At 58.2% G+C, this 12,751-nt stretch overlaps 2 protein-coding genes and 1 long non-coding RNA gene across 4 annotated transcripts in view; 2 read left to right on the top strand and 1 right to left on the bottom strand.

Moving 5' to 3' along the window:
- VWA1 (von Willebrand factor A domain containing 1) overlaps positions 1-1,897 on the top strand; it is a 5,974-nt gene extending 4,077 nt beyond the window's left edge. Inside the window, exon 3 of the mRNA XM_015589147.2 lies at positions 1,797-1,897. Coding sequence (XP_015444633.1) covers positions 1,797-1,897 — 101 coding nt within the window. The remainder of the gene's footprint in view (positions 1-1,796) is intronic.
- A 2,643-nt stretch (positions 1,898-4,540) lies between these two features.
- LOC112479888 lies at positions 4,541-9,142 on the bottom strand. Its single transcript, XR_003046384.1, has 2 exons — positions 6,687-9,142; positions 4,541-6,486 (listed from the first exon to the last, which is right to left on the bottom strand). It is a non-coding gene; the product is annotated as an uncharacterized LOC112479888 (long non-coding RNA).
- Positions 9,143-9,272: 130 nt separating this feature from the next.
- LOC102882255 (ATPase family AAA domain-containing protein 3) overlaps positions 9,273-12,751 on the top strand; it is a 16,904-nt gene continuing 13,425 nt past the window's right edge. For both annotated transcript variants that reach the window (XM_006903904.3, XM_025046947.1), the window contains exons 1-3: positions 9,273-9,581; positions 12,233-12,309; positions 12,498-12,599. In XM_006903904.3, coding sequence (XP_006903966.1) covers positions 9,380-9,581; positions 12,233-12,309; positions 12,498-12,599 — 381 coding nt within the window. In that variant the 5' untranslated portion in view covers positions 9,273-9,379. The remainder of the gene's footprint in view (positions 9,582-12,232; positions 12,310-12,497; positions 12,600-12,751) is intronic.

Genomic DNA, 12,751 nt, shown 5'->3' on the forward strand with positions numbered 1-12,751 from the left:
CATGACTGGCCGCCCTTGCCACTCGAGGGCCCCTTCTCCCGAACCCGGCGGGAGAGGCGCCCGCAGCCGAAAACAGGGTCTCGTCCTGGGGGTTGGGGGTGCGGGCTGGGCCTTTGCTCCGCGGTGACTCCGCGTGACCCCCCCAGTCGGCTCCTTGCTCCGTCGCCTGCCGTCCAGGACCCTCCAACTGCGGCTCTGGCAGCAGCGCTTGCCATCGCGACCCCCTCCCGTGCCCGGCCCGCAGCGGTCATTCGGTGGTGTCCTTTGGGCAGGACTTAAGGGGGAGATGGATGGGGAGTCTGGGGGCGGGGTGAGAACATCGGACCCAGGATTGGCCCCCGCCCAGGACCAGAGGGCGGCCCACCGGCCGGACCTCCCACTTGTGTGAAGGGCCCGTCCCTCTGGTGGCGAGAGGCGACATTGTCTGAGGGAGCTTGGTCCAGCTGGCCACTCAGGTCCTGGATGTTGACAGATGGTGGACAGGGCAAGGGGAGGAGCTGACTCCGGCTGGGTCCCAAGGGTTCCTGAGGAGAAAGGGTGTGGCAGAGGGCCAGGAGGTTGACGGTGTGGTCTGTGGCTGGTGAGAGGAAGGGGTCTTCACAGGATGCTCGGCTGGTGCAGGGGCAGGGGCTGCCCAGGGACAATGGCCCTGCCTCCCTGCCCAGGACCCTGCTGGGCCCACTACAGACATCTTTTGGGAGGACCAGAGCCTGGCACTCCTGACCCTGGAGACACACTGGCAGGGGGCCTCCCCTTGCTTGGGGGTGGGCTTCCATGCCGGGGGTGGGGATAAGCAGGGTTCCCCTGGGTCGGTTCACCCCAGTGATTCTCTGCATCTTCTCGTCCCCTCCTGTCACAACTTACTATCCTGGAACCACCAGCCGAGTCCCAGGGGCAGGCAGCACGGCTGTCCCTCGGCCACCAGGCGCGTCCCCCTCTGCCTCTCCCTCTGCCATGCTGGGGAAGAGGAGGGGCGCCTCCTGTGCCCCCCTCCCTGTGCCACGCCTCTTCGGAGGGCCCTGGCAGGTGTCTGTGGGCCGGATTCCGTGCTGTGGATGGGGCGGTCGGATCGCGGGGGACAAAGGCCCGGCTCTGCGTGGTTGCACCCACCGCAGCCTAGGACGCCCTCTGCTGGCAAAGCGATGTCCTCAACCGCCCTTCGCTTTCCCAGACCCAGTGTTCTCCATCCACCACTGAGGCCTGGCTGTGTGTGTGTCTGTGTTGTGTACGTCTGTGTCTGCATGTGTCTGCTGTGTGCGCGTGCGTGTCTCTGTGCATCTTTGTTGTGTGTGTGTGTGTCTGTGTGTGTGCATGTGTCTGTGTTGTGTGTGTCCATGCGTCTGTCGTGTGCATGTGTGTCATATGTGCACGTCTGTGCATGTGTCTGCATGTCTGTGTTGTGTGTGTCTGTCATGCATGTGTGTCTGTGTGCATGTGTCTATTGTGTGCATGTCTGTGTTGTATGTGCACGTGTGTCTGCATGTCAGTTGTGTGTGCATGCGTGTCTGTGTGTGCATATGTCTGTGTCGTATGTGCGTGTCTCCAGGCTCCAGCATCATGTGCCCATGCCATGTCCTTGGTGTTTGTGGGGCCTGCCGTGTGCCAGCGCAGGCTTTGCGTGTGCGATGATGGCCTGAGAGACCAAGGCCCCGCACTGCCTGTGTGAGTAGAGTGAACAGAGTGCGGAACGGGCTTGGGTGCTGGGTCCGGGGTCCCGGGGGCAAATGGCAGTGCCTGGCCAGGCCAGACTTGGTTGGGGGACCTACTGCTAGCTGGGTGTTGGGTTTCTCCTCCAGGCTCCCCCAACCCATCGCTGGGACTGGCCAGGGAGTGCCGCAGGTTCCTGTGTATCCTGCCTTGTGGTCAGCAGGCAGCTGAGGGGCAGAGACTCCCATGACCCGAGCAGCTGCTCTGTCCTGAGGCTGAGAGTATGAACAGCGGGGCCCCAGGCCGCACCGACCAGTGAGGGGAGGCCTCTCTCGGCCTGGACCTGGGCCGGACCTGCCCCCGAGGGGCAGATTTCCCGCCCTGCAGGCTAGTCCCCCATACTGACCCCTTCCATACTGAGCTCCCGCCTGCCCTAGCAGCTCAGCCACACACTCCAGACAATCTGAGTGACGGACCCCTCCCTCTAAACTCACCAAACCCCCAGAGGGAAAAGCTGATGAAGACGTACCACCTGCAAGAGGCTCCCTGCCCCCGCCCCGCCCCCGCGGGTGCCGAACAGGAGGCCAGAGCCTGGGCCACGTCTGGGAACCGTCTCGAGAAATCTGTTCTGCTTTGGTCCATTCGCCCTGCCCTGACACGCCACTGTCCCCTCTGGGTTGGGGCCCTGAGGGATGCTCGTCAGGACTGACGCCCACTGACACTCAGCAGGCAGCCTGGGGCTGTCCCACAGTCCCTGACAACCGGACAGGAGGTCTAGGAGGTCATGGTGCATGCAGCAGGCAGGCGTGGGTGGAGCTGGCAGGGTCTTGGCCACTGGGAGGAACCCCCAGGAGGCGGCTCCAGCAGCGTGGGGGGCTGCCCATGGGAAGCTGCTGTCACTTCTCTGCAAGTTCTGCTGCCCGCCCTGATCTGAGGAGGAATCCAGGCGTTCACCAAGGCCTCATGTTCACTCGGCCTCCCTGGGACCCCGCAGGGCTGGGGGCTGGGCTCCCCACCTTCACAAGCTCGTGGACAAGAGCTGTCTGCAGGGGCGGGATGGCGGCTGGAGTCTGGAGCCCAAGGTCTCTGGGAAGTGGGGTGTCTGCCAGTGGGTGGTGCAGCCAGCTCGGGACTCTGGCCAGCAGGAGCTGTTTCCATGGCGACAGCCCTAAGCCAGGGACACACCCGTCCTCACAGCCTCCTGCTGGGGAGCGGGGACAGTTTAGGAAAATGGAAACTCAAGTGCAACAGCTGCACGTCTGCTGCTTTTGTTGTGGGATAAAAAATTTTCTCCCAACATCCATTAACACAAACACAAATGCCAGTAGAGGTCGTGTGTTCTCCCGAAAGTGAGTGTGGTGAGGTCTGGGCACAGGGGGACCCTGCCCATTGGGCCCCAGCCCAGCAACAGAAGAGGGGTGGGGGGCGCTTCCGGCTGCCAGCCCCAGGCAAGGGGCTCCTGACCTCACTGCCATTCCTGGGCAGGAGTGGGATGGAAGCGGGTAACCCCCTTCACTGGTGTGTTCTCATTAAAACACCTGCCTCTAATTGCCCACGTTCCAGAAATGTGGGTGAACTCACCGTGATAAACAAATGATGGCGTCTCAGCCACAGGTAGAGGAGCTTTGTTGGAAGAAAAGGCTGTCCCCTCAGGGGTGGAGACAAGCACAGGGACAGCAGTGGGCGGCCAGCAGCTTGCCCGCACCCCTGACCACAGCGTCCACAGAGTGGAGGCCACGGCTCCCTGGCTCTAGAGCCACACTTGCCATGCACAGCGCTGCCAGGGGACAGGGTGAGCCAGGAGCTCCTCAGCGGTCCACGGGCCTGGAGCCCTGGCCAGCCCCTGCCAGGTCCTGCTCCTGGGCTGGCCCCTGCTGGATGCGGAAATGTTCTAGCCTGGCCTGGCGGCTCCCACAGGCGTCCGTCCACTCAGAGCACCCCCGGAGGACACCAGGGCTCCCTAGGTGGCCGCAGGGTTTGAGCGACTGGCTTCTAAGGTTTTCTGGACTGGGCAGCTGGCCTGCTCTTCTGGAGAGGCAGAGTTCTTATTTCAGCCCCGTGAAGGACCGGGCAGTCGTCGGTGGGGCAGGGGTGTGTGTAGGGGGCGGGCAACAGAGTGCCTGTGCTGGGGGTCCCACCCTGAGAGCTGCGGGGAGTGGCCTGTGCTGACCTCCTGCTCTCTCGCTGCTGGCAGGTGGGCGGGGCCTCTGTGTAGGAGAGGACTTGCCTGGGGCGTCTAAGGAGGCATCCGGTTACCTAGACTCGGACCCTCTGGCAGACAAGGCTGGAGGGGCTGCAAGGTCTGGGCTAGGTCCTAAGACCCCATCCGGTGCTGGGCGTCCAGCAGCGGTCGGAGGGTGGGGGCGGGGCTGCTGGGGCCGGTGGAGACCTGGGAACCCGCGGTTTTTTTCTCTTCCAGCCATTTCTTTTTATGTACAGTTTGTGTTCAATGCAAATCCATTCCATAGCATGAGAAGTGACTGTGAATCGAAGTATAAATACACAAACACAATATACACCGCACAAGCAATGTACGGCACTCAGGTAGGAAACAGAGGCCATGTCCCTTCACACGGCACCTGGGGACCTGCTAGGTATGCTAGTTTCCAAACGCGGGAGTAAAGGGCTTTGGTCTGTGGAGACTGCTCTGGCCATGAGATGCCGGGACGCCTCAGCATCCGTGTGCGACGCCGCCAGCAAAAACTTTAGAGAGTGTCTATTTGTCAAAAGCTTTCTGTGCATTGAGGCAGTTGTGGAAAGATTTACTTTCCGGAATCATGCCCACTTCAGACCGGACTCAGATTCTAAAATTATCGACAGATAACAGAAAGTGTCCCAAATGTGGCTATTCTGATTCATAGGGCTTTTAAAAAGCATATGTACGGAAGGAGTATAAAAGTTTTTTTCTGAATTTAATGCCCATTAGTTTCCAGACTTCCCAAATACTTGATTCACAGTTTTGGCTCCTTCACATATTTGCCTTTTCAATCTTAAGATTCGTCCATTTTACCTTCAATATAGATTGTTTTTTAAACTGTAAAGAGAAGTATTTGACACATGCAGAAGTAAAAAGCATTTTGAAATGAGCTGAGGTCAGTGTGCTTCTACTCTTGGGAGGTAGTTTAGCTGACTGACTCTGGGGCTCTTGCCGAACAGGAAAAGGTGGTAAGTATATGAGCAAACTTGACTCGTTATTCTCGGATTTGGGGTGAATTCCCTGGCACATGGCAACCACTGTGCGAAAAGTCCGATGCAGTGTCAAATCGGAAGCCTCATGAAAGACTTCAGTTTCCAGGAGAACAGTGGCAGCTTAAGGATGTGAAACTTTATCTGGAGGACGTCAGCAATACAGAGGCAACGCTGGGAACCCTTTCGATGTGCACGGAGAGAGCCCGCTGAATGGCCTCGGAGCGTCGATGAGCCCCGTGAAGCCGGAATCTCTGTTCCAGATCCCACCCTTTATCGCTAGATAAAATCTATTCATTTTCGAGGTAGAGTTCGGGGCGTAGCCATCCTTCTTAGGCCACTTTGAAGGAAATCATTTCTTAACTAATTCTGGATGTGTGTCTCATCTTGTATGTGAAACTCTGGCAGATTTAATACTGGTGTCACCATCTGGTCCGACCCTGCACAAACACAATATACACCGCACAAGCGATGTACCGCACTCAGGTAGGAAACAGAGGTCGTGCCCCTTCACACGGCACCTGGGGACCTGCTGGGTATGCTGGTTCTCAATGTGGGGTTCTCAAAATTTTGTGTCAGCAGATTCGATGAACGTGTGTTTTCTTCTTTGTCACTAGATGTCTAGATGCCATTTGGATTGGGTTTAGGAGATGGGGAAGTACAGACGTTTCATGGCCTGAGTCTCTTAACAGTAGAAATGCAGAAGGGATAACGAAGGAGATCACCAAGAGGCTAGCTGTTGTCTGAAGAGCACTGCCACTTGCCTGGGTGGTGGCATTAGGTGGACTTGGGACAGCCGAGGTATTGCGGGAGAGGCGACTTGAACAGGTTACAGCAGGCGTTCGGTTTCTATCGCTCTGCCATGTCTACCGACGGTGTGCGGCACGTCTCGCTGGATGCCGGGTGCCTGGAGAACCACTGGCGCTGAGCAGGTGCAGACAAGGTGGGCTGGGAGCCCTGCTTTGGTGGGCCCCTCTCAGGGGGCTCAGGCCCAGGAGAGCCAGGCTGGGGCTTGCCCGGTGGGGGAGGGCATAGGGTACACGTGGGCTGGGGCGCCGGTGCGAGAGACTGGAACCAGCAGGTTCTCTTGGAATCTCGCGAGAAAGAACGGGAATGAGCGGGGCCCCGTACTCCTGAGGGCCGTGCCATCCCGGGAGAGCCGGACCGAAGAGCGACGTGGGGCGGGGCAGAGAGCAGCGGCCTCGTGCCCATCACGCGAGGGGCTCCATGTCGAAGCAGACAGGCTTCTGCACAGATGCTGTCCATGGGAGGCACGAAGTCCGCTGAGCGGCTGGGTCGCTGCAGCGGGCCGTGGGCTGGAGTGGAAGGCCACAGCTCCGGTGTGCTGTGCAGCTCCGCAGAGTTCCAGCCAGGTGCGGGAGACTCAGAAACCGGCCTGCGGCCTGGCTCTAGAGGCAGACTGCTATGCACTGGGGCCGGGCGGGGCCTGCTCTGCCCCAGCCGTGTCCCCCTCTCTGGACTCAAGGTCAAGCAGGCGGCTGAGCTGTCTTCCTGCGTATTTAAGTTGTGCAGTCTCTCCTCCCGGTCTTCAGCGCTGGAGGGCTCCTTCAGAGACAAAAGCCGTGCTGTGGGGCGGGGGTGTCCGGAGAATCCCGTGAGCAAAACGGCTTAGCTGAGCAGTGAGCCCCACACCTGTCAATCAAACTCGTCAGGTAGAAAGTGCCATCATAATCTCCTTTATTAACTTAGTGTCTGTAGAAAAGGTGTGTGTCCTTCCCAGTGGCTTCCATTCTAATATTTTAAGTGACAAACAAAAGTGGACAGGACGTTTGGCAAAGGCCATCAAGTGAGAAAGTGTGGAGCCATACGGCTGACAGAGGTGAACCCCACACCTGTCAATCAAACTCGTCAGGTAGAAAGTGCCATCATAATCTCCTTTATTAACTTAGTGTCTGTAGAAAAGGTGTGTGTCCTTCCCAGTGGCTTCCATTCTAATATTTTAAGTGACAAACAAAAGTGGACAGGACGTTTGGCAAAGGCCATCAAGTGAGAAAGTGTGGAGCCATACGGCTGGAGGCCATGCCACCTGTCCCCTGGCAAAGGGGCAGCGGTTATTGAAATCCTGAGACAGCAATCAATACTATGTTTTTTTCAATCACAGTTGACATACAATATTATATTAATTTCAGATGTATGACACAGCAGATACCTATGTCACTTTCAAAGTGACATAGGTATCTGATAAGTATCTGAGCACCGTGATAAGTCTACGCCCGACTGGCATCACACATACTTATTACGACACTTTGTTTTTAAATTTAAACTAAGTTAAATGGCACTGATTTTTTTTTTTCTGAAACTGACTTTTTAAATGCAGAGCTATATTCTCAGATTCATTCCTTTTTCTATAGAAGTACACAAGCTTGCTCAATGCCGGCCTGTGGGTGGCGCCAGAGAGGGGCCTTGGCTGAGCTGAGAGTGGACAAGCTTCACATCTCGCGGGCTTCCTCTTGCACTGCCTGGCTGCTGCGGGAGGTATGCTTTGCAGCTAGACCATGAAAACCTTTGTGGATGAAAAAGGGGTCACATACTAAAGCTGACGAGCTCAGGGGAGGCCTGCATTGAGGCTACGAACTCAGAGACGGAAAGTAACCACACAGGGTGGTCTGAGCATAAAAAGTTTAGGCCTGCAGTAGCTTCGTTGATGCAGGTCAATCTTTACCTTAAGTGAGCCTGTCTATTGTCTTTTTGCATCTAAGATAACTCATCTTTCAAATGTCAGAGTAATTGCCTTTTCCAAACCCCCTCAGGGCACAACCAGAGAGCCTGAAACCACAGAGCCCCTCACTGCTATCCTGTCCCTCCCCAGTACCAACTCTGAGTTGTAAATGTTAATTACTATCCTCCTGTACCCACCCCTGTAGAAGTATGTCTTTTTACCTAATCTCAGAGATTTCCTCGCTTTGCTTTCTCTCACCCCTTAACGTACCACCAGTGGATTTCATGTAACCTTCCTGACGTCTCCTCTTTTTATTCTAATGTATAAAATAAGGGGCAAAACTGCCATTCTCCAGAGCATTGTCTCAAGCCATTTGTTTTTTGGTTCAAAAAACCTCAGAATTCTCCATAGGTTTGGATGTTTCTTACATGGACGCTATGATGATGGCCACTGGGGGGCATCTGGTAGAAAACTATTTGGCTTTTCTCTTCGTTTTTGGTGAAAAAAATTATAGTATTATCTTTGAATGTTTTTTTCCTATTTTTATTCAGGCTTAAAATTGTTTTCCGTCTAGTGGGGAAACTCCATAGAATTCCGGGAACTCGACCAGTTCCATAATCCAAGAACAAAGGGGCAACTTGGACGTCGGCCCAAAATCGAACTTTGCTAACTTCGGGTCCTAGAGCAAGGCTGGCCTCTGTCCATCCTCATCTCCCTGAACCAGGAGGGTCCAGCCTGCCCTTTGTTCCAGCAGGCACGTGGTCCTTGGACTTTCCTAACGGGAAGTACTCACCGGAAGCCAGGAGGCCTCGGCCCTAAGGAGCGCTCCTGCAGCTAGGGCGCCCTCTGTGGGGCTCTGGGGAGCCTACTCTGCCTTTCTATACTGAGGTCAGAAATCTGTCCCTTCCCTTGTGAGCCACTTCTGAGTGATACAAAGGATCACATAACCACGGGCCACTGTGCTTTGCTGAGACAGCGAGAGGAGGCTCGCGAAGGCCAATTCTCCAGTTCGGCGCTTCATCCAGTGACGGTTGGGAGACTGCCCTGGGACGCGCATCTACCCTTCTGTCGTCCTACTAAGCGCCCACTGCGTGCGCTAATACTCAGCCCCGCCGACCGCAGCCTCCCGCGCCAGGGCCGAGCTCGCCCCGCGCCCGCCCGGCGGGCGGCCCTGCTATCGCTGGACACGCCTGTCCGGCGCAGGTTTCGTTGACTTTGGGGTGTTTATAAACTCCTGCGGTCCCCCGGCTGGCTCTGTGCCAGGGCCACGTGGCCAGAGGGCGCGCTGTGGGCGGCAGTCGGAAAGAGCCCTCGGCCCTGGGTGTCAAGACCCCGCTGCGCGCCCCGGGTGGGGTTTTCCTCCCGCGGGTCAGCCGCCTCCTCCGAGCTCATCCTCTCGCGGCCGCTCCGTAGGTCCGAACCGCGCATCGGGAACCCATTCTGCTCCCCCTGCACCTGTCTCAGCCGCCGCCACGTCCAGAACTCCGCGGGCGCCCACAGCAACGGGATACGCTGTTGCTATGCGGAACGGACCTATCCCGGGCGCACACACACCCAGCCCACCAATTTTGTCCCTCACCAGCCCTTGTAACAAGGCTCTTCGCCCCGCCCTCCGGAGGCCCGCCTCCAGAAGCAGCCTGCGCGACTGTGGCGCCGACGTCGATGACGTCACGGCCCTCGAGGCCAATCCCAGGGCCGCGCGCGGGACACGGCCCTTACGCGCTTCCGCTGGACAGGAGGAAGGGGCGTGCGTCGCGCCTGCGCAGTGGCTCTGACCGCCGGCTCGCCGCGCGTGGAGACTACTCACCGCGCGGTCAGCTCGGCAGCGGGGCCAGGCGGTGAGGCGGCACGTGGCGCTCGCGAGCCATGTCGTGGCTCTTCGGCATCAAAGGCTCCAAAGGCGAAGGCACGGGACCGCCGCTTTCCCTGCCGCCCGTGCAGCCTGGGGCCGAGGGCGGCGGGGATCGCGGCGCGGGAGACCGGCCGGGGCCCAAGGACAAATGGAGCAACTTCGACCCGACGGGCCTGGAGCGCGCAGCCAAGGCGGCGCGCGAGCTGGAGCACTCGCGTGAGTGCAGCGGCGTGGTCGAGGGAGGGACGGGCCCGGGCGGGGACTCCACGGAGAGCCAGTCCACCGAGCGCCCGGGCATGCCGGCACTTGGGGGCATTTAGCCTCTTAGTCTCTGAGCAACCGAGTGGCAAGTGGCTGTCGACAGTCCCACTTGTCAGGTGAGGAAACTGGCCTCCTGGAGTGAGTCTGCCTAAGCCACCTTGCCTGCGGGGAGGTTCGGGAACCTATCACCCTTGACACCTTCCCAGCTGCCACACGTACTTCGGGTGAGGAGACCGGTGCAGAGGGGACTTTCAGACGTTACAGGTAGCAAGTTCCGGGGCTGGACCCTGGTCTTCAGTTACTGCCGAGTGCGGGGCTGTGTCCCCCTCTTGATGCCTCCACGTGGAATGGCCAAGGCCTGGCCAGATCCAGATCCGCGGTCCCTTTGTGGTGCTTGCTAGCAATTTTCTACTTAGGAAGGAAAGCATACTTGAGGGTCATCAGTTTTAGGAGAATATCGCAGACTTGCATTTATTGTTGGAAAACACTAGCTTTCAGGTAGGTGAGAGCTGTAAAGCAGCAGGTCAGACAATCGGGCCCAGCCCGGGGGCCTTCCTGACCAACCCAGGGCCCTCCAGGCGTCAGCGGCGACCGGATCTTCAGTAAGCCCACATCTTTCCTCCCAACCTCCGTGTCTCTTGTGGCTCTAACAACTTGTCTCACGATGTAGTCTAAGTGTTTAAGAGCCTGGAATATAGAAGGTGCTGAATAAACATTGACTGAAAGAATACAGTGGCTCTCAAACTTTTGTTTAAGCAGAGGTGCCCTTTTTTCAAAGGAGACCCTATGGAGAAGTCTTGTAAGCAGGTACAAGCGGAGTTTCCTGTTTAAGGAGGGAGAGGTCTGACACTTTGTGGCTCAATCCCTGCCCTACCTCCTGGGACTCTGGAACTTCCTGGGCCAAGGCCTCTGGGACATTCAGAACATCTAGATGTTGGGAACTGGGCCGAGGACAGCTTCCTAGGCCTAACTGGAATGCTCTCACCCCAGACTGGGTGTATTATGTTTTCTGGATAATTTTAATCATCGGGTTGGGTTGAGAAACAATGGCTGGGCTTCAGAGCACGTCAGATGATGAGACTTTTGACCTGATTTCTTGTTAAAGGCTTAGTTGGGGACACTTTTCTGTCTCAACTCCTGTGGGGTTTCACTCACTGTGTCTGCAGTTTCAAAGTTTTTCCGTTTTGAGAAGCCAAATCCCAACCCAGCGTGGTCACACAGGCCTGTGTGGGTGGCCTTGGGTGTTCCTGAGGGGAGCAGCTGCGGGCCACCCTTCCCTTTTGCCTGCTTCTGTGTCTGAATCGCTCCCAAGTCTCCTGCCCCAGAACACTCTCACCAGGGTCCCAGGGCCTGGGCCTCTGCTCTCCCATGGCCAAGTCCTCTCTTCCCCACCAAGGAGCACCTGTGAGTCCTCAGGTGCCACCACCTGGAGTTATGGTCCCCCATCAGTCTCCACACCTAGTGACTGTCCCAGATGTGGACTCCACTTCATTTTTGTTCCTGTTGTCCTTCCTGGCCTCACCACTGGCTAGCAGGAGAGGTTTCACCCTGGTTGGCAGTCCCTCCCTGTCCCCAAGCCCCTCTCCCAAGGATGCCTCTTGCCTCTCTGTCTGAAAGCCCCCCGCAAGCCCATCCCCTGCAGACACACCAGTTCTCAGGCAGCGGTGCATACCGTGCTCGGCCTCGCAGCTGTCCTTCGTCCTCACTGCTCACTCTGATGGAGCCATCCCAGCTGCTCCTTGCAGAGGGACCACCTGCTCTATCCCTCCACCCAACAGGTGCTCCCTTGTTCCTCAGGTCCCTGGGCCCACCTGGGAGGCCATCGCAGCACAGTTGGTCTTGAGCTGCCCAGGTGCCCCAGCCCACCAGCCTGGGCACTGCCTGAAAGTGGGGGCCTGAGCACCTGGCCTGTGCTGCCTGCTCTTGGTGCTGTGGCGTGCGGCCTCCAAGTGCAGAGTGATTTTTGGGGCGATGAGTTGTTACTGTTGGTATTGATATCGTAGCCTGTGGTCAGCAGGGCAGCTAGGCAGGCCCTGTTTTTGCAAAACTCCCAAATATAGGCAGGAACTCTGCCTTATGATCGAAATACACGTGGAAGGTACACATGGAAGGTGCTTAGAGCACGTGGTCTGTGAGGAGCCATCACGCTGCACACACAGGCCTGTTTGGCTTAATTCTCATTGCATCTCATTCCTCTTGCCCACGTGTGCTTGGCGGCAGATCAGTAACGCGTCTGGGGCCAAGAGAAACATGGGCCATGAGAAGGGACACGGGGCATGGCCCTGCTTTTGGTTTCAGTGGAAAGGACTGCCACGTTGACCTCAACGGGCAGGAGACAGCCTTTCTGATGGAGCCCTCCGGAGTGAGACAGTCCTCTAGGGGATGAGCCCTCACAGGGAGAGCTTTCTGTAGGGGACAGAGCAGACACAGGTGACCAGAAGAGAGCAGTGGCCTCGGAGGGCGAGGTCACCGGGCAAGGTCTGACCAGGAGCGAGGGTGGGCACCCGCGCTATGAAATCGGCGGAGCTGTGGTCCTTGGCAGCCCCTGGGCACGCGCGTGTGAACGCGGGCGGGCACGGTGTCCTAACGCGCGTGCTCCCCTGCAGGACACGCCAAGGAGGCGCTGAGCCTGGCGCAGATGCAGGAGCAGACGCTGCAGCTGGAGCAGCAGTCCAAGCTCAAAGTGAGTGCGGCGCTGCGAGCTGGCCTGGGGCCGCGGAGCCGCGGGGCTGCGGGGTCGGCAGGGCATCTTCCGCGGACTTGCCTCTGCCTGGGGGCGGGGACGGAACGGTCAGGGTCAGGGCCGGCCGCTCCGGGATGTCCTGAGCGGGAGGCCTGGCTGGCCTGGATCTCAGCAGCTGGGGTCCGCAGGAGTACGAGGCCGCCGTGGAGCAGCTGAAGAGCGAGCAGATCCGCGTGCAGGCTGAGGAGCGGCGGAAGACCCTGAGCGAGGAGACGCGGCAGCACCAGGCCGTAAGGGCCGCAGGCACTCGGGCACGGGGCGGGGGTGCGCCATGGTCCCGAGATGCAGTCTGGGTCTGTTCTCGGCCCCTTGAGGCCCAGGGGTGGCCTCGCACGCGCCTCAGGCCCACAGAACCCCTCAGTGCTGAGCGTGGCGGGAGTGC

Source organism: Pteropus alecto, unplaced genomic scaffold, assembly GCF_000325575.1.
Source record: "Pteropus alecto unplaced genomic scaffold, ASM32557v1 scaffold700, whole genome shotgun sequence".
NCBI classification, from domain to species: domain Eukaryota; kingdom Metazoa; phylum Chordata; class Mammalia; order Chiroptera; family Pteropodidae; genus Pteropus; species Pteropus alecto.